Here is a 21,541-nt window from a genome sequence, read left to right as displayed (position 1 = left end):
GAGAGAGGATGCGGCTGAGGAAGGTCCAGGCAGCTGATGAGGAGACCAGGAAGCTAAAGTAAGTGACCTTCCCTTAGTGCCCTGGGCCCTGGGCTGCTTCCCAGGGCTCTAGAGGAACTTGCTGAAGACAAGCAAAAACCACAACAAGAAAATGCACATATTTATCAGTTTATTCATTTATTCATTCACTCATTCCCTCAAAAGATGGTTATTGAGCCATAGATGGTTATTGGATGCCAGGCACTATTAATAGCAGGCTTTCAGTCTTGTGTGAAAAGAAGGATTGAATATCAGGGAGGTTATTAGGAATGAAAATATAAGGTCAGCCTCCAGACGAAGCCTCTTTGTTGTTGACACCTTCTGTACACAGCACCGTGAGGGGGTGATAAGGTGGCCTCACTATTCTGTCCACACTCCCCAGGTGTTTGCTAAACCCCTCTGCCCAGAGCCCTGGCTGCTGTGTACCTGCTGGAAATTGCTGGCTTTAGGAAGGAGCCTGGAAACAACTCTGTTTTGTCAGGTAAAGCCCTTCACAGTCTGCTCTGGGCATGCTGCTGGTGTGAGAGATCACAAGTGTTTAGAATTTACACATGAAAAAGGGGTTCCAAAGAGCCCAAAACTCCCAATTTCTCAAAGACTGATTTTTCAGCTGGTATGTGACCCAATTGCCTAATTTTTCTTCTTCTTTCTTCCTCTGCCAATTTTTTGGTGGCTTAGAAGCCCCAACAAAGAATTAGAGGGACAAAAAAAGACTTGAAACTCAAATCTGTCCAATGTGATATCATTCAGTGTTCAGTTGGAAGATATGTGCAAACCAGTACACCACTAAGTGTGGATTTTGCTGAAGAAATATAGTCAAGAAAGTTGTTTGGACTGTTGCATCAACTCACAGTCCCAGATCTATTTCTAACACCTCAGGAATGGCGATATTTCCAGGGTACCATGGTTCATGTCATTGGTTGAGGGTGAAAGGAAAATTAAATCTCTGACAGGAACAGATTAAAAAGGCAATTTAACAACTTGCACATTACCATTTATTTTTCAAATTAAAACTATTTTTAATATGCAAAAAACTCATAGATCTACCTCATGGCATTTAATATTTTTGTTATTAAAGGCAATGATTTTTAAATAAGTTTGTTCTTGATTTTATGAATGAATTGCATTGGAGTGGTTTTGATTATTGTTTCTAGGATTTGAGAAAGGTCATGTGTTTTAGGTAGAAAATGACTCCATTGTCATAAGGGTTATAATGTACCCACGTTATAGACAAGAAAATTTGACTACAGGGATATTCAGTGATTTTTCAAGAAATCTAAGTATAAATTAGCATACAAGTAATCACAAGAACTCAAATCTTTCCTCCAGTTTAATAGCAGGTCTATTAAATTCAACTCTTCTATTGTAGAGGAAACAGAAAATGTCTGAGAAAAATTCCCCTTCACAGTGGCTCTCATATTCTTTTCCATAAATTCTTTGAAATGCAGGTCTGTTTTCCACATCTATGGGTTTGTTATCCAGTTATTCATATGTGTTGGGCTCTCTCCTGAGCATCAGAGACACACTCCTGTCCTTTGTCAGCACAGGCCGAGAGCACACAGGAATGGCACCACCCTCTTCCCCTGAGTTCTGGGTTCTTGAGGGTGAACAAAGAGCCAGCATCCTGCGTGCTTTAAAGGAAAATCGAGTGGGGCTGCACCGCACTCACGTGATGAGGGAGAGACCACAGGCCTGGCTGCCCTACACCCCAGTCTGCCTTTTGAAACAGGGATCACACTTGTGTAACGTAGATGTGGTTTTAGCAAATTGCAGCTCTTTTTCTATGTTCACTTTATGCAGAAAGCTTTTGGAAAAAAAATATGAAGAAAACAACAAACAAATGCAAGAACTGAGATCTCGGAACTTGCAGCAGCTGACTGTGGATGTGCTCCACGTGAGTGCGCTTCTGTTTTAAATTTTACAAAAGACCTTTTCTTGCCTCAGATTCTTCAGATTCATGGGGCCAGTTGGGTAGTAAAAGGGACAAGGTAGGGAAAAAAAGCATCCAGACCAACTCTGCCCAATTCCAGGCTGGACTGGGATTTGTTTTAGAACGTAGGCCAACAATTAGTGATGGCACTAATTCAAAGCAGCTGTACCAAGTGCCTGCTGTGTAAGGATGACTTAATCTGCATTGAATGAACAACTGAAGAGTTAAAAGTATGACTTTGCAGAACAAATATGTGTCTATCTAATTTTGAATTTCAGCCGTGCTATTGTTGCTTTACTTCTTTAGTCCACTGTTCTTTTTCTGTCTTATTTTTCGTTCTTTCCCTCTTTATTTTCTGTCTCCCATCCATATCATCGTGCGTTGTGTTAATAACCCCTTTCAAACTTTGGAGAATTATCATACATATCCAATAATAGGGTTGCAGACTCACATGAAATGCACCCCAAATTCATGTCCTCTGCATCCCAAGCCTCTGAATACCATCCCCTAATGGTTAAAAATATCTTCATTGACCTTGGTGTGGACTTTGATACTTAAGGTAGTCTTTCTTCAGGGTTGTATTTGGATAATAGACATCAACACCAACCTCCTAACTCTTTGGTAAAAACAATTTGGGAAGGAGTCCTTTTTATGGAAAACTTTATTGTCTCAAATTCTGGTTATTTGTTCATTGGTCATCCCTGTATCTGAGGGAGATTCTTTCCTTTAGCAGGAAGAACCAAGCCCCTGAGGCTGTGGGGATGATCCCTGAGGTCTGGGGATGCTCATTCTACTGTAGCTCAGTAATCACAGGGCTCTGCACCCTGGGGTGTGCCGGAGCCCTGGGCAGAGCTCACTCGCAGACAAGGCAGAGCGTGGGAACGTTGTTTGCTGCCTCCCTCTGACTGGTGATCCACTTTTCTCAATTACTTAGTGGTTGGGAGTGCTTTAGAGTTCTGAAAACCCAAAGTTGGAGCAGATGGGGGCCCAGCCTACATTGACCTTAGGAGTCTCTGTCCATCAGGCCCTTTAGCAGACAGTATGTGGGTGCTGACGCTGCTCCATCCCAACCCCTGTTCTCCACCATCTCTTACTCCCAGGGAGGCTGGCCTCAGAGGTGTAGGGGTGGGATGGTTCCTGCTCACAGAACCTTAGGGTGGAGAAGTTGCCAGCTGAGGGGCAGCAGTGTCAGACCCCTACTCGGGGAAGGGTCTTGACACCACCAAGCCCCCTGCAAACACTGAGCACCCTCCTTCAGCTTTCACCCTCCTTCACCCTCCTTCAGCACCCTCCTTCACCTCCCAGATACTTTCGAGGCCCTGAAGTGGTGACTTGTGGAGGTAGGTCATCTTCCCCTCAGGATTGAGACTGCAGATTCCCGCACATCCCCAACAAGAGTCTGGCATGATGATAAGAATTCTGCATTTGTTAATATATGTAAAATACTTGTTTAATCAGCTGATAAAAACCAGGACATTTTTCTGGAATGCTCAGGGTCCCCTGCTTCTAAGGGATTTTACCCCCAGAGATTGGAAATTGAGAAGTACAGATGTGATAATATTTTGTTTTATAAAGCCTAAATAACTTTATTCTTAAAGTTAGCATATGGCAAATAAAAATGTAGTTTCAAGTACGATCTTACATTTTAATGTCTGATAACTTACTTAACTTCTTTGCTTTTCTTCATTGGCCTTAAAAGTAATCAATTCTGTGTTCTTTTTCATTTCCAATATGATTACTATTAGCGTGAAGCAACAACACTGTATGAGGTCTTGTCCCTTCTATAAATTAGGGCCCTTGGGGGATCCTAAAGTCACTTAAGGTTTTATTAGCTCTATATTATCCTACAGAACATGGGAGTCCAGATCTTGGCCCAGTTCAAATGAGGAAAGTGAGGATTTCACAGAGATTTTATGAAGTCCGAACTCATAACCTCCACAGTGTCTGCCTAGTTTCTCCCAATTCCACCCCCGTCCATCAGCAAGGAGCAAAGGCAGGCGGGAGTTGCCTGCCGCTGTCTTGACCAGAGATGGTGGTTCATTCTTTGGTCATGTAAGATTCAGTATCACCAACATCTTTGGTTCTGAGCTTTCCAGAAGCAAGTTTCCTAAGTTGCATATTGATGTAGGCAGGAAGTGCTCCAGGCAGCCCCTGGCTCTTGAAGAGAAGACCCTCCCTGGGCTGATTCTGCCCAGTGCGCAGCGTTGTTCAGCATCACAGGTCTCTCGCCCTCCTTTGTGCAGTTACATCAGCCATTTCCCTCTGACCCATCAGTAGCATCCCACTTTCTCTCTTTAAAATGTCACCGCCTCTTCAGGAGAACCGTCTTTGACCTCAGTCTACTAGCCCTTCTCCAAATTCTTATGTTTTCTAGCAATGCTTCTCAAACTTTAAAATGTACCTGAATCACCTCTTGGTCTTGTTGAAAGGTAGATTCTGATTTGGCTGGTCTGGGGTGGGTCCTGGGATGCTGCATTTCTAACAAACTCCCTGGTGATTCCTATGCTGCTGGGCCAGGACCGCACACTGATTAGTAATGGACAGAAATTGGGGTTCTTGAAAGCAGCTTCAGATGAAAGAGGATCTGGAAAAGCCATGATGAGCGGAACTTCCTATAATCTCTTTAGGAAAAAAGAGCATTTAATGGGAATTGAAGAAAAGGAGGGGCAACCTGAGGGAAGGCTTTCTTGTTACCCCTGGAGGAGGTTGGAGAGAGGAGGCCAGGCAGAGAGGAGACCAGTCTGATCACATTCACAGGCACAGGAGTGAGGCAGGCATAATATATTCAGAGAACCAAGGAGGGGGAGCTGATACTTTGCAGATGGACTGAAGGGTCTAGACATCTCATGGAAAGGCATCAGTGAGCTGAAAAGGATGAAATACAATGTGAGAAATAAGCTGGATTAATTGGTTGCAAGAGGCTAAAGAAAAACATGATTAAGAAGGAAAGAAGGAAGAGGCACACATTCCCGTCTGCCCAGATACACATTTGTGGTTGAATTTCTTCCTCCTCTCGCTGGGGCTCTGTTCTTTAGTCCTCTTCCTTCTGTCTGTCTGGCTGAAGCAAACCTCATTATATTTCAAAAGCAGTTGTAGGAGATAGAAACACAGTTAGGGGAGAGACAGGCTGGCTGTGTCACCTCTTAAATGTTTTAACAATTCTTTGAGGTGTTTAGGAGAGTGGCTTGCTTTGTTTTTCAGAACCTGACTGATGGGGCCTTTTACACTGGAAGGCATTTTCTGCTCCACTGAATTTGAACTTTGAAATCTTGAAGCGTAGTTGACTGTGGAATCATGTTGGCACCATTTCTTTAAAGGATGGTAGCTTAAAACAACTAGATACCACGATGCACACACTAAGCCCAGTCTTTCTTTTATCCTGGGGTGTATGCAGGTGTGATGGTTTCTGTGAAACTTGTGTGGCAGATCAGGCCTCCAAATGTGAAACAGTCCTGGGGATCAAAGAGCAGATCAAGTCTTGCTCCTTCTAAGAGAAGCAATTATAACAATTCTGTTCTCTTCAAAGAGAACCTCAGAAAATCAAAGTCAACTGAGAGTCTAAATACTTGTTGTCAAATAATTTCTGAAGTGCACACAGAGGCACATTTCGTGCAGTCTCTGCTTTTTGCACTATCAGTGACCCTTTGAAATTTGGAGCCAGTTTCACCTCCTGCAACAATTATTATACAGTACAAAAATTGGACTTCTTAAAAATATTTTATGACTGTATTTCCACAGATGCCACATCTCGGTGTAGCACAGCTATGTTTTACTTATTCATTTAAGATTAGTTTGAACTTTCTCCTTTTGATATGAAGATGCTCTTGGAATAGTTCTCCATGAAAGCCATTTACCCAGGAAAACAGGTCAATTCAGCATTAGCTCTGGGTGGCAAGTACACACACACACACACACGCACACGCACACGCACACACACAGAGTGATTAGTTGACATGCCTATTGAAACATTTGAGAAGTTTAACTTTTATTTTTTTGAAGTGGAAACTCTTTCATGTCACCTCTTAGATCTCTTTCTTTTAGGAAATTGAAATTCATAGAATCACAGAGCTTTTAAAGCTGGAGGAGAGCTTTAAAAGACATTATTGAAGCCAGCACCTCTAGTCTTGAGATGAGGAAGCTGAGTAGGGCTGGACATCCTGCCCGCCTCACCCTCACCATGACCCTGACACTCAGGCCAAGGGAGGTTATATGATTTGCCCAAGGTCACCTGCCGAGTTAATTCAGAGCTGTTCCTCTCATTCCAAGCTGCCTTCTTGAGATTTGAAAATGTTATCATGTTTAAGGGAAAGGATTAGGTGGGCTTTTGTTTCTAAGTCATCTTCTAAAGAAGAATATTGTTTCATTTGTGGTAATGCTGTTTCCTCTGATCAGCTTCTCATGAATTGTTCATTACCTTCTGCAAGGAATTTGATGACTCAGCTTCAGAGAACCTGCCTGAGTCTCAGCCCATTCCTTCCCTGGACCTTGGCACACTTGGGTCAAGTGTAGAGGACACCATAGCTGACCTTGGAGATCACGGTATAAGTTTGCATTAGCCTGCAGAAGGCTGCTCTTGGATGACATGTGCGTTGGTGAGGCTGACCCTCCAGTGAGCCTGGCCGGCCTCTGGGAGAAGCCTTGGGTGTATGTGGCCACCTTCCATCAGTTTGCCAGAGCTGGGCTGTGGTGGTCAAAAGCAGAGAAGCCGAGGGCTTTGTCCATCCTCTCTTGTCTTCTTTGTCATAGCGAAGATGAGCTGGAAACTCACACTGGATGAGGGACCTCCGCTTCTACATGAGTTAAACAGCATCACTACTAACATGTGTAAGACTGTGAATGCTCTGAAGTAAGTTGTTTCCCTGGCCCTCATGAACCAGAAAAAAAGTGCTCAGAGCTGTCAGCCAAACTGGGGAGATATGTCATAGCCTAATGGTATCAAACATGAGTTTTAGAGTAAAAGAGCTGGCCCTATCAGGGAAGACCCTGGCAACAATCTGTCTAGGTCTCAGTTTCCTTTACCATGAAACAAGAATAAAGCACATTAGCTAAGGCCTGTGACATGCTCTCAGCTCCATGCCCAGCACATGGTAAAAACCAAAGAGAGGGAAGCAGTTCATGACTCTGAGGGGCAGGGCTGGGAACGTGAGACCTTGAAGTCCTGTAGGGCCGCTGACAAGTGTCAGGAACATCATAGGCACTCAGTGAACATTCTTTGAGTGAATGAATGTGTGGATGAATGACATGTTGTCTCGACCTCTGAGAAGCAGATGCCAAGACGGGACTAGAAGTGCAAGGATATTATTAGGGGAAATGTCTGCATAAAAGGAGTTAGGAAAGGAGCTAGGAAAGGCTGAGAGAACTGTCAGACCGCAATTCGAGTCTCATTCCAAGTGAAGAGAGAGGTTCGCTGGATGAGCCCTAGTCTGTGAGGCAGTCAGAGGCAGCCAGGACGTCAGGAAGTGCTTCAGGAGACTCAGCTGTCGGAGGCTGCATGTCTCTGCTGCGGTGGGCCTGGGATGGGGATGGCGGAGGGGTGTGGTAGCCTCACTCTCCTTGTGGATGAATGTCTTGAGGTGCATCCTCATGGCTGGAATTCTCTTTGGCAGCAGCTGAGTTCTCTTTCCAAAGAATGGAGGTAGTGAAACTTGGATTTGGCTGGTCATCTCAGCCTAAATTTGCTTTCGATGTCTTCCTGATGGAGCTGTTAGAGCTCATGCTGCCTTCTTCAGCTGTGAGGAGACTAGGACCTGATGCTCTTCGGGTTGCCATTTGCCAACTTTTGAAATAGTGTTTTGGAAGCCATCTGGTAATGGGTGTTACTGGCAGACAAATATGTGTATCAGATGGATTTGCATTTAGACTCTTTTCAGGTATTTCTTTTATTTATTTATTTATTTGTCTGCATTGGATCTTAGTTGCAGCACGTAGGATCTTAGTTGTGGCATGCAGAACCTTTTCGTTGAGGCACGTGGGCTCTTCATTGCAGGGCGCAGGCTTCTCTCTAGTTGTGGTGCTTGGCCTCTAGAACACACAGGCTCAGTAGTTGTGGTACGTGGGCCCAGTTTCCCCATGGCATGTGGGATCCTAGTTCCCTGACCAGGGATGGAACCTGCATCCCCTGCATTGGAAGGTGGACTCCCAACCACTGGACCACCAGGGAAGTCCCCAGGTATTTCTTTAATACATTATTTGTTATTTTCCAAAGGTAAAATTTGGAAATGTAGAACTGTCCCCTGGGTCTTTCTTTCCAAGGCTATAAAACCAAGGGCTCGGCAGGCCTTTGAGTAGCACCGATATGGACGGCCTGTGCACTGCTGGAGGGCCATCGCCATCTAGAAAGAGGAAGCCCCAGGACAGGGCATTTAGTGGGTGGCCTAGGATCAAGAGGCCTGGGCCCAGCCTCCAGATTTCAGATAGGAAATGGTACTTATTTCACAGATGAGAAGCCAAAGACAGTAGGTAATTTGCTCAAGGACTCCAAAGTTCCTGCTTTCTAGTGCAAGTTACTCCTAAGCTATCTCTGACCACAGAGCTGCCGGGATTCTCAGGCTGGCATCCTCCTTACCTTGCCCTTTGTCTTCTGTCAGGAGGTTTTGGTATGACAGACCATGTGTTGAGTTACCAGCCAAACTGGAAGTGGGCCAATCCACTCCTTTGCCCACCTTGTTCACACTGTAAGGAAACTACTTAGACGCCCATTATAAGCTGTGAGAGCCAAAAACACATAGTAGTTTTAGGTGGGCCAAATGCCTTGTAAAATACTTTAAACATTTCCCTTATTTTTTCCTCTCTGTAAATTCATATTTTCTAATTTCTATTCTTTCTTAAATATTAAATTGAAAAGGGAGACTATGAAGAACTATGAAATGTAGCCTTTGGGTTGATGATTGGTTAGATGGTGGGTAATTGCAAGATGGTTAGTGACCTCATAGCTTAATCATGAAACTTTGAGACGGGAAACTTTAATTTGTTGATGAACTCTGAAGTGGTTAATTATTACCCCCATTTGCTTTGCCTTATACAAGATTTGACTCCAAATTTTCAGCACCCAGAGGAGGTTGTAATTTATTTTTTATCTAGCTTGTATATGTAAAATAAAATTACACAATCATTTTTTTTTAAGCTCCTGCAGCAAATGTTTAATCAGTTTTAGATGCTGAATTGGGAAATTCCCTCTGGGATTGAGGAGTTAGTTGCAGAGAAACAAGATAGGGTGAGGCATTATTTACATCTACATCTGATATGCATTTAGTTGACAACAGCTGATTTAATCTAGCTGAAGTCATGGATAACCATTATAATCAAATGAGAAAGCATGACTGGAATGTTGAAGAAATTATTCCTATTTAACTCCTTATAGGTAATGTTGATGATTACTTGCACATTAATTTTTGCCAGGAGCTTCATTACACTCTAGCCTTATTTTTAGCAGCTCACAGCTGAGTTTCAGAAAAGCATTTCTTGCAAAGCTGGACTCAGAGACCCCAGACCCACCCAGAGCATGGCTCTCATAATGCAGAGGCTGCACTGGTGTCGGTCTTGGCTGCCCACCCAGATCCTGGCCAGCTGTCACTTAATTTCCTTTTAAGCCACTCCTTGAGCAAGTCCTGAGCCCCTCACTGTGCTCAGAGAAAGCTTAGACCTCAAGAGGGTCGTAATTTGCTTGCTCGTAGGAAGCCCACATGCCCTTTTTTAGTTGTAGGCTAGCCTATGACTTATGGTGCCATCTCTTCCCTTTAAATGTTAAGGTGATTTGAACTCTGTCAGACAATGATATATTTTTATTGTTTTAATTTAAAAAAAGAAAATGTTTACTTACTGCAATTCCACTTCTAGATAGTCACCAAGAGAAATGAAAACATGTCTACAAGAAGATCTGAACACAAATGTTCTTAGCAGTTGTATTTATAGTACCAAAAAGTATAAACAAGTCGTGTCAATCAGCAGGTGAGCAGATAAACAAACTTGTAGTTTATCCATACAGTGTAATACTGAGCAATGAAAAGAAGCAAACTATCAATACACACAAGTGTGGGTACATATCAAAACACTGTGCTGAGAGACAGAAGCCACAAACAAAAGAATTCCTATGGAATATGTTTACATATAAATATCGTACAAGAGAGGATGCATGAGAATATTTTTATATATGTGGATATGTGTTTATCTATGTATTTCTATGAAGTTCTAGAACTAGCAGCACTTATCTCTAGTGATAGAAATGAGGCCAATGGTTGCCTGGGGATCGTGGTGTTGGAAATCGACTCCAAAAGTGCACAAGGAGCCTCTTGTGGTGCTGGTTACCCAGATGTATATATTTGTCAAAACTTATTGAACTCTATACTTTAAATGAGTACATTTTATTTTCCATAAATTATACCTCAGTAAGGTTGATGAATTAAAAAAATATATTGATAAAATATCCAGAAAAAAAAAAGGAAAAAGGAAGCATGAGTAATGCCTATTAGCCTACATTTTAGCTAATGAATGGCTGAGAGAGACTGGCCTGAAGTTGTGGAGCTAGAAGGCAATCAGGAGGATCTCTAGATGTTATCTGGGACACAGAGTCCTTAGTCCAGAAAATGATCATGGGTTTTCTTCTAATGTCAACCGAGCAGCATTGTCTTCCACAAGGAGTGTTAGTAGAGTTTGGGGTCTTCTCTCAGGAAGTGAGAAGATGAGGGGCTGGAATCCCTTGGCTACTCTCTCAGTCTTTTTGGTTGGGGACCCATACCAATAGGTCTAAGAGGACCTAGGACCCACAAAAGCAGCCTGAGATAACAGAACAAAACATAACAGCCCAGACTCCAAACCCACCCAAGACAGAGACGCTGCTGGGTCTGCTTGCCTTGTCAGCCCTTGGAAAAGACGACCACGTGCTGGAGGCCATGTCCATGTTTCCAGATGTCCCATCACTTCCAGAGCTCTAACCATCTTAGAGACTTGATTGATGAATATAAATTGATGGTGGTTTGTTTCATATTTGTCATGTATTCCACTGAGTTACATTTGTGTTTCCTACTGACTCTCACATTTACTCCCAGGAATAGGCCCTTGCAGTCACTCCCTAATTTTCTGAGCTCTAGAGGATAATTAGAATGAAGCTAATATCGAATGAAGTTGTGCTGATTCCCCACCCTGAGGCATATTTAATAATTCAGAGTGCTTCTTCTGCATGATAAGCTGGGTAGGTACCTCTGGTTGAAATTTGAATGATTATATACCAATTGAAAAATTGAAGTGGATGCAGAATAACACCTGCCCAATCAGCTACCTCACTGTTGTGTCCTAAGCAGGCATAACAGAAATAAGAGGAAAATCAGTCCCCACAACATGGACCTCTCAAAAGAACATTCTCAAAATAATGTTCTCACCTGGGAAAGCTGTGTGTGGATTCCATGATCCACCCCTTAGCTAAACATAAATTAGACAGTAGTTATTAACCTAAGGGTTCTGCTGGTAGAGCAGAGAGCATCTGTTTTTGGTTTTTTTGCCCTGCCCTATCATGGTTCAGGTTTGGAATGAATCAATTAAGCAGAAAATTAAATAAGCATCCATCATGGCTTTAAGGTAAGATAGACACAAAATATAATAGGCTAAAACCTCATATAATATGTGCTTCAGACAGCATTTTGGACATACCATGGTGTGGTTTTCCTTTAGTCATTGAAATTGTTTTCCATGCATGCAATTAACACAGTTGTGCTCAGGGCTCCTGCACATCACCCTGGAGAGTATTGTCATAATGCCCAAGGGAAGCTAAGAGGCCATAGGAAACGAACACAGCATACTGGACAGTGCCTACTTCCAGACACATGAGTGTCTTTGACTCATATGCTAAGTTTTTGTTTAAGTGATTGAAATATTCTGCTTTGGTGTTAAGGCCACACTTTAATTTAGCTATTTGTGATAGGCATTTAAATTTGTCCTCTCCGATCTTTGTAAAGGGGCTTTCTGTTCTGTTTTGTGGCAGTGAGGGCCTCCTCACTATCAGCTCTAGATTCGCTTGTCAAACTGTCATTTTTTTCAAGTGAAATAACATATATCCAGGAAAAAGAAACAATAACAAAACCTTTCTGGCAAGGAACTACAGCAGTATCTAATTCCTTTTGTCACTCATGACTAGCAGCATTTTCCATTGACTTCTCTTGCTTCTAAAAAAGAAATTTCAAAATAGAAAAATAGGAAACCTACAAAAATATCTAAAAATGATTGTCATGTTTCAAAGTAGTATGTCTGTGTGTGAGCAGTAATATGAATTTGACTTACTCTTAAAAAACCCATTTTTCCATGTTTGTCTTCAGAATGTTTGTGATGTTGTCAGCATTTAAAGCTCCCCAGCTGGACTCGTTTCGTTTCTGAGGTTGCAGGATGGGGTCTTTGTAAATTCCCCTTGCCGTTCTGTGCATTGGCATCCACGTGTCAAAATGCATGTCATATGAATCATGAATGTGTAGTGTGACCCTACACACCCCACTTCACAGCTGACCTTGACCATCCTTTCCTGCTAACTCTGGACTTGTTTGGGTTACTTTTTCTGGCATGGCTGCTTTAAATTATTAATGGGAGTTTCCTCTTACTATTAAAGATGAGCCGGCTAAGTACAGAGTTGTAGATGAGTTTAAGATGCCTGCTATCTTTCACTACATATGGCACCTGGACGTTTGGGGTTGTAGAGATCAAAGTGTCTTTACTCTTTTTATATCTCAGATTAATTTTCTCTTTTGAATCTAGGAAAAATGAGCAAACCCAGCTCCTCTCCCCAGCTTAACTCCATGTGGCCTGTTTTCCTGGCTTCAAACAGCTTAGAATTAAATTAACTCCCCTCTTTCCCTCTACCTTCCACCTTCCCACAACCCCATTTTAAGATATAATTTGACAGTTTGCACAAGCAGTTGCTTATGACATGTGGCCTCTATACATTTGGCCTCCTTTTATTTGTGAGATTACACATTTTGAACAAGGCTAACCTTTGTGTGTTTATGGTGTCCTGGATGAGAAATTTTAGTGGTGTACTTGAGAGGGCTAGAAAGTGACTACTGGTTAAGAAAAAGCAGGTTTGGGGAAAAAATTTAAATGCTTTAAATTGAGCTTTGTGTTGTTGATGAAGAACATGGGCCAGTGCCCTGGCTGTGCCGTCGTGTTCATAGGCCATGTTCACACCTGCTCCTGGGAATGCCAGTGTTCTTTGGCACCATCCTGATGTCATTCCATACCTTGCCTCCTACTTTTTATTCAGTAAATCATACACCTACATTTTGTTGATCTCAGCTCAAAATTCCACCCAGTAGGTATCCTGGTGAGAATATATGTCTTCTATTGTATTGACAATATTCATTGATTCACATTTGATGATACTCCTGAAAGGCATTCACATACAGGAGTGTGTCACAGCCCCGCAGCTGAGAGCTAGTAAGCCGGTCCCTCGCTACTTAAAGCATGGTCTCTACACTCATATCACTGCCGTCCTGAGGACCTGTAAGAAATGCAGAATCTTAGACCACATCCTAGACTTGCTGGATCAGAAGATGCAAAATCCCAGTAATTTGTCTGCACATTAAAGTTTGAAGAGCACTGGGCTAGGCTGTAAGTTCAGTGAGCATGTGGACCATGGCTTCTGGTTCATCTTTCAGTTTTTTTTTGTATTTCCATGACTTTTAAAAAAATTGTAGTTGATTTACAATGTTTCAGGTATACAGCAAAGTGATGCAGTTACAAATGTGTGTGAGTGTGTGTGTATGTATACATATATACTCTTTTTCAGATTCATTTCCATTATAGTTTGTTACAAGATATTGAATATAGTTCCCTGTGCTATATGGTTTATCTTTTTATTCTCACTTGCAGACATGCTGACTGGCTCTGAGATGATGCTTGGTAAATATTTGTTGAATGAATGACTAAATCTAGGGGGAAAATCCTATAAGAACACTAATGCTTTTTGTCATAAACAGCATACATTTCTTGCACAGATTAATTCAATTGGGCAAACAGTAGAATAACAAGTTACCAGAAGAGGCTAATTTGTGTGCATTGGTGTTCACCTATAATTTTTGTCTCCTTCTTCTTAAGGGAGATTGCAGTCTAATTTTCCCAGATGGATACTGGAAAGATGAAAAATAAAGGAGGCGTTTTGGAGACCTGGGAATAGAAATCCTCCATGTCTGCTTTTTAAGTAGCCTAGCCTTTTCCTCTTTCTTTATAGATACTCCTACATTTAAATAATCTCTCACGGAAGCCACCAAAGTGCCAAAAATATGTTTTCTTCTTCTGCAATAATAATAGATCAGTATTTAGTTTAATAAAAGTGGTCATATCACCATAAGGTAATCCTCCCAGACTCCTTAACATATTTGCTGAGTGTATTCCCATTAACGGGAATGACGGGGATTTGGGAAGCATAGTCTGTGTCACAGGGGCACACATCTCTTGTTTGCATCCACTTAGTCTCCCCATGGAATCCATGGCAAACTTTATGTGTGACAGTGTGAGCAGACATTTGTTGGTGGATTACTCTTTCTTTTTTAATAGCAGGTTTGGTCGGGCCCCCATACGAAAATACTTTTCATGGTTGGTGGGTCGGGTCCTCTGGGAAACAGACCCCAAGACTGAGGTAGAAGTACAAGAGATGTATTGAGGGTAACGTCTGCTGGAAGAAAAATGGAAGGGGATCAGGAGTAGGCAGAGAGAGTCTGTGATTCAGGTCTGACACCTGGGAAAGGTGAGCAGGAAGGAGGGAGAGGGGTAGAAAGAGCTTCAGACTTCATTAAAGTTCTGAGACAGCCTCCATCAGCCAGATGGGGAGCTTCTAGATCAAAGATTTCCCATAGAGGAATCTTGTGTTGGGCAGAAATGTTGTGCCTTACCATCGCCACTAGCTCCAGCACTCAGCAGGATCCCAAGATGCTGCAGGTGGAGTCTGGCAGCCCACTGCATGTGCTGCAGCTAAGCAGCAAGTTTGTGGGAGGAGAACTGAGAGACACTCTCCATAGATGCCATAGCAGTAGTTCATCTGAGTCATCCATATGCTTGAGATGACAAAAAATAGTATTTGGATAAACAGCCTATAATTCAATACTTTTCTCTAACTTCAAGTAACTTTACCTCCAATATGTTCAAAGTAAGAGTGACTGAAACTTCTGGAATAACCACAGATATTTCACAAAACTCCACTGGACTGGAAGCCATGAGTGTATTGAAAGAGGTTTGGAGCCAGACTTTATCTTTTCCCCGCTTGTGTCATTTACCAGCTGTATGAACTTGGGCAAAAAATTTATATTTCCAAGCTTCAGTTTTCTCATCCATATAATGGGAGTAATAGTAATACCCAATCTTTGGGGGTTAAGTGAGGAATAAATTAGATGATACATAAAGAACTTAGCATAGTACATGAAACATAAAAAGCGCACAACAATCTCTTACTGAAAACATACCACGTCAAAGCAAGTTGCAGTATTTTCTCGAGTTCCACATAAAACCTTTGCAATTGGTGATGAGATAATTCAGTTTTTAACCACCCAGGAGACCTTCTGATTATAGTTTATAAGCACCTTCACTCTATGAATTAAATATGATTTAGAATACAATACTTTTTTTGCTCTAGTTTTTGCATATGGGAAATGTAAAATGACTCAGGCCCATTAGTTCCCCCTGTCAAATTATGGCCTTAATTATGTCCATCTGGACCAGTTAGTTTAGCACCAAGAAAAATTAGCTTCTTTGTCAAGACCATAGGCAGCCCTCAGAGCCAAAGCTGAGTCTCTACAGATATGTGTGTTCTCCTGTTCACGGGTCAGGAGTGCCGTTGTTATACCAGGAAAGAGAACCTAGGACAAAGTTACTGCTTTAAAAGATGCTCCTTTGCCAGCCATCTTGAGCCTGTAAACTGGCAGCTAAAATTTCTAGCTATTTTCTCTAAAAACATTATAAATGTAAAAATATTTTGTGCTAAGGAGCATAATAAGGACAAGAATATACATTTTTTTTTCCACTGTAGTCTCATTTGGGATTTAGGCCAAACTCAGTAGATCAAAATAAAGAGCTTGGTAGACATAACTATATGACTTTTACAATGAAATATTCAAGTAACGCATGCAGTTATTTTTAAATTTAATTTTACTTTTTTGTGGTACGCGGGCCTCTCACTGTTGTGGCCTCTCCCGTTGCAGAGCACAGGCTCCAGACATGCAGGCTCAGCAGCCATGGCTCACGGGCCCAGCCGCTCTGCGGCATGTGGGATCCTCCCGGACCGGGGCACGAACCTGTGTCCCCTGCATCGGCAGGCGGACTCTCAACCACTGCGCCACCGGGGAAGCCCACATGCAGCTATTTCAATGGAACTCTGTTCTGGATTTGTAATGAAATGAGGGAGCTTTTCTGAATCACAGGGATTTGTTCTGTACTCTACCGCGGAGATTGTATGTTTGAGTGACCTCCTGGTTTTAGACAAGTTGCTCTGAATTCTTTCTATTATTTTCTCCTTTAGTTAGAATATAAAGGAATTTCAGCAGTCTGCTTTTCCATAGCATAGATTGCTAAACTAGGGAAGAGCCTGTGCTCATTTCTAATGAATGTATGATTTTGCCTCCCTAGGGCTGGCTGCACATGGAATTAGAATATTCCAGATATGATTTTATGTGCATAGTTAAATCATTTAATTCTTACCACAAATCTGGTGAGATAGGCAGGCCATATTTATTTTAAAGAAGGGCATGTATGTCCTAGATGTGACATAGTAGCTTGTTCAAAACAGTGTTTTTGGACTATTTTATGTCCAAACAACTATAAGGTATCTTCAGATATGTAAACAACTATAAGTTATCTTCAGATATTTTCTGAAATTTGTAAGATATTTTCTTAAAGTAATAATTCTAGATTATCCTAGTAATAATATGATTCTCAATTCTCAATCGTCTTTTTAAGTGGGAGAGTAAAGCAGAAGCTGTGGTTAGAGGCCAGGGTTGCTTACACCTTGGGTCTGCCCCTAGAGTGGGCTATGCCTGTGATGTCGCTCATCATATCAGAAGGTGGGGGGTTTGGAATGGCCGCTTGAAGGGAAGGGAAGGCAGGCTGGCTGTGACCCTCCATCTGAGGGGCTGAGGCTCAGGCTTCTCCACGCTCAGGAGGGAGCAGGTCTTAATTGTGTCAGGCTGCCTCACGCACAGGAGGCTGAGGAGGCCACCTGGCTCCTTAAGTCAAGTGCCCTTGCTCGTACGTATTCTGAGTCAGGCTTTCCAAACAGGCTGCTCACTGAAATCCCTCATGAAAAATGTAAAACACAAACGCCATGGTCTCTGTCTTCTTAGGCTCTGGTTTACATCAGTGGTTCTCAACCGAACGTCAGAACCACCTGGAGAGCTTGCTAAAATGCAGATTGCTAGCTTGGTGGCAGGCAGGAGCTAGCCTGCGTGGGCTCTCAGAGCTCATGGGTACCTCTCCAGCCAATCTCGTGTCCAGTGATCGCCTGAAATCTGCTATGCTGAGTATTTACACCAGGAGCATTGGCAAATGCTACTAATCAGTGCTTCTCTTTCATTAAACCCTCACCAGCACACCAGGGTGAGACCCCACCCCCGAGCTTCTGATTCAGCAGGTCTGGGACAGGGCCCAAGAGTCTGCATTTCTAACAAGTTCCCTGGTGACACGGCTGCTGCTGGTTTGAGGAGTGCACACTCAGAAGAATTTGTCTAAAACTATGCTGTCCAGTTTGATAACCACTAGCCCATGTGGATATTTAAATTTTAATAATTAGAAGTAAATAAAAATTTAAAATCTGTTCCTCAATCACATTAGTCACACTTCAACTGCTTAAACTAATATAATATTATATGTCTTTTATATCTCAATAAAACGGGGGTGGTGGTGCTTTAAGAGTCCCATGAGGTTAGTGGCTCCTGTGCTGGACCGCACATTTCTAGACTGTTTCGTCATTACAGAAAGTCCCATTGGACAGCACTGCCCGAGGATAAAAGCTGTGCACCTAAATTGTTTTTAAAGTTCCACAGTTATTCTGGTGAGAAGCCTGGTTCAGTGATCACTACAGTTATTAAATGTTGATCTTATATTTCAGTTCTCTAAAAATCAAACTCACAAAAAATTCTCTATTGCCCATTTTCTAGTTCTTACTAGGGAGGAAGGATCAGTTTGCTGAAATTCTTAAATACTGACAACACCTATTAATGACCCTTTTTTATAGCTGAGGACACTGAAATGCAAAGAGGTAAAGATAGAAGAAGTTTTGAACTTGAACTGGGATCCAGCCCCAAGCCCATAACTCTTTCACTCCAGAGGTTTCTCCTCTGTGTTGTGACAGCTTTCCACTAAGGAGACAATGTTATTACAGGTGTTTGGTGATGGTATCATCTCCAGATCACATCAGGGCCCAGGTCTGAGAGACTGTTATCTTGCCTCAGATGAAATGTATGGCAATCGAAGGCCCCAGATGTCTTTCAGATTTTATCTAATAATTCCCTCCCAACCAGTGGGTCATATCAATGAATCAGGAGTGTTCCAACAGCAGATTACACAAGACTAAAGAGGAAATAGGATTTAATTAGAGATGAAGGGTCAGGTGAAATCGTTAAGAGTCATTAGTAACATCTGTGGAGCAAGTCACCAAAACCTGAGTTCATGAGGCCTCGATAGGCAGATAGAGACTTGATGGTGCAGCCAGCAGAGAGCTGGCCTGGGATGCCACCACGGTAGGTGTGTTTCTTATGTGTTGCTGGGTGATGGTCTGTTTATTATTGATACATAGCCTGGAATGTAGAAGTGTGCTTTGTGAGTTACTGTCTCCAAGGTGCTTGTGTGGCCTAAACAATATCCATTTTATTTCAGTTCCTATGTGACTGAGATTTTGTTTTTTTACAGTGATCAAAAAACTAGCCAGTAGTGCTTCTTTTCCCCTGAAAGATTTATTATAATAGACTTTATTTTCTTAAGTGGCAGTTTGCTTCCCTGAGCTTCAAAAGCTGTTGCCTTATCTATTCTGAAAAAATAACTTCAAAACTACTTTTCCTCCCTTCTTTCTGGGCTTTCTTTTAGGAATTCTGGAATTCCTCCTTTTAGGAATTTCCTATTGCCATTATCTTTGTACCTTCATAGGTACCATTATATTCTGGCTTTTGTGGAACCTATATGCAATGGGTTGTGTGTGGCATGGACAGTAAATAAGATAAATATGTAAAACAGATAGCACGTGGGAAAGTGATGAGTACTCAAGAGGACAAATGATGCAAGAAGGGGGAAAGGAAGCTTCAGGGAGGGGTTGACATTTTAGATGGGCCACAATGTTGAGTTTTGAATAAAGACTTGAAGAAAGTGGGTGAGTGGGCCATTCGGCATCTTGGCCATGAGTGTTTCCGGTAGAGGAGGCATCAAGTGCAAAGTCCAAGGCAAGAGTCTGCCAGGCGTCTTCAAGGAGCAGCAGGGCCAGTGGGCTGGAGGGAGGTTGTGAGGAGTGGGGCAGAGGGGGATGAAGTCAGATTATGGGATACACGGTCATACAGGGTTAGACATGCTAAGTAAATGAGCCAGACACAAAAGGACAAAAATTGCATGATTCCACTTATATGAGTGACCTAGAGCAGTTAAATTCATAAAGACAGAAAGTAGATGCTGGTTGCCAAGGGCTGGGGTAGAGGGGGATAGGGAGTTATTGTTTAAAGCATAGAGAGTTTCAGTTTGGGAAGATTAAAAAGCTCTGGAGGTAGATGGTGGTGATGGTTTGCACAACAGCGTGAATGTACTTCATACCATAAAGTTTACCAAATGTAAACTTTATGTTAGTTTACCACAATAAAAAACTAGTTAAAATTATAAATATAATTTGGAGTCAGGCTATGTCGAATCTTGAGTATGTTAGTCTAAGAAATAGAAACTTTTCTCACAAAAGGATGGAAGTCCACTGAAAGGTTTTGAGCAGAAGAATGAAAATAAATACACAAAAAGCTCATGCAGCTCAATATCAGAAAAACAATCAAAAAATGGGCAGAAGACCTAAATAGACATTTCTCCAAAGAAGACATCCAGATGGCCAAAGATCACGTGAAAAAATGCTCAACATTGCTAATTATTAGAGAAATGCAAATCAAAACTACAATGAGGCATCACCTCACTCCAGTCAGAATGGCCACCATCAAAAAGTCTACAAACAATAAATGTTGTGGAGAAAAGGGAACCCTCCTACACTGTTGGTGGGAATGTAAATTGGTGCAGCCACTATGGAGAACGGTGTGGAAGTTCCTTAAAAAACTAAAAGTAGAGCTACCATATGATCCAGCAGTCCCACTCCTGGGCATATATCCAGAGAAAACCATACTTTGAAGAGATATGTGCACCCCAATGTTCATTGCAGCACTCGTTATTCACAATAGCCAAGATATGGAAGCAACCTAAATATCTATCAACAGATGAATGGATAAAGAAGATGTGGTACATATATATGATGGAACATTACTCAGCTATGAAAAAGAATGAAATGATGCCATTTGCAGCAACATGGATGGACCTAGAGATTATCATACTAAGTAAAGTAAGTCAGAAAGAGAAAGATAAATACCATTTGATATCACTTATATGTGGAATCTAAAAAAATGATACAAATGAACTTATTTACAAAACAGAAACAGACTCACAGACTTAGAAAACAAACTTCTGCTTACCAAAGTGGAAGGGTGGGGGGGGAGGGGTAAATTAGGAGGTTGGGATTAACGTATACACACTACTATATATAAAATAGATAATCAACAAGGACCTACTGTAGAGCACAGAGAACTCTACTCAATACTCTGTAATAACCTATATGGGAAAAGAATCTGAAAAATAATTGATATGTGCATATGTATAACTAAATCACTTTGCTGTACACCTGAAACTAACACAACATTGTAAATTAACTATACTCAATATAAAATAAAAATTTAAAAAGTAAAGGGGATTAGCTCAAGATGGCAGAGTGGAAGGACTTGAGCTCACCCCTTCTTAGGTAGACACCAAAATCACAACCAACGGCTGAACAGCCTCGACGAAAAAACACTGGAACCTACCAAAAAAGATACCCTACATCCAAAGGGAAGAAGAAACCACAAGACAGTAGGAGGGTCGCAATCGTGATAAAATCAAATCCCACACCTGCTGGGTGGGTAACCCACAAACTGGAAAACAATTATACCACAAAAGTTCCAACACTTTTCAGGAGTGAAAGTCCTGAGCCCCATGTCAACCTTCCCAGCCTGGGGGTATGGCAATGGGAGGAGGAGTCCCCAGAGAATCTGGCTTTGAAAGCTGGGGGAAGCAGAAGCTCCATTCTTCTAGGGCACACACAAGGTTCCATGCACACCAGGACCCAGGGGATAAAAGCAGTGACCTCATAAGAGACTGGGTCAGACCTACCTGTTAGTATTTGAGGGTCTCCTGCAGAGGCAAGGAGGCAGCTGTGGCTCATGGCAGGAACAGACACTGGCAGCGGCGGGTATGGGGAGTACTCATTGGCGTGAGCCCTCCCAGAGGCTGCCATTAGCCCCACCCTATAACCTGTAGGCTACAGTGCTGGGATGCCTCAGGCCAGAAAAC

The 21,541-nt window shown here is 42.1% G+C and overlaps 1 protein-coding gene across 1 annotated transcript in view; it reads left to right on the top strand.

Annotated features, from left to right (window-relative positions):
- NEK11 (NIMA related kinase 11) overlaps nt 1–21,541 on the top strand; it is a 288,926-nt gene that overhangs the window by 112,781 nt on the left and 154,604 nt on the right. Inside the window, 5 exon segments of the mRNA XM_060149008.1 lie at nt 2–58; nt 1,840–1,937; nt 4,605–4,688; nt 6,362–6,508; nt 6,716–6,815. Coding sequence (XP_060004991.1) covers nt 2–58; nt 1,840–1,937; nt 4,605–4,688; nt 6,362–6,508; nt 6,716–6,815 — 486 coding nt within the window.

The sequence above is a fragment of the Lagenorhynchus albirostris genome, chromosome 5, assembly GCF_949774975.1.
Source record: "Lagenorhynchus albirostris chromosome 5, mLagAlb1.1, whole genome shotgun sequence".
Classification (NCBI taxonomy): Eukaryota; Metazoa; Chordata; class Mammalia; order Artiodactyla; family Delphinidae; genus Lagenorhynchus; species Lagenorhynchus albirostris.
Note: the sequence above shows the minus strand (reverse complement) of the source record. Positions and strands in the feature narration are given on the sequence as shown.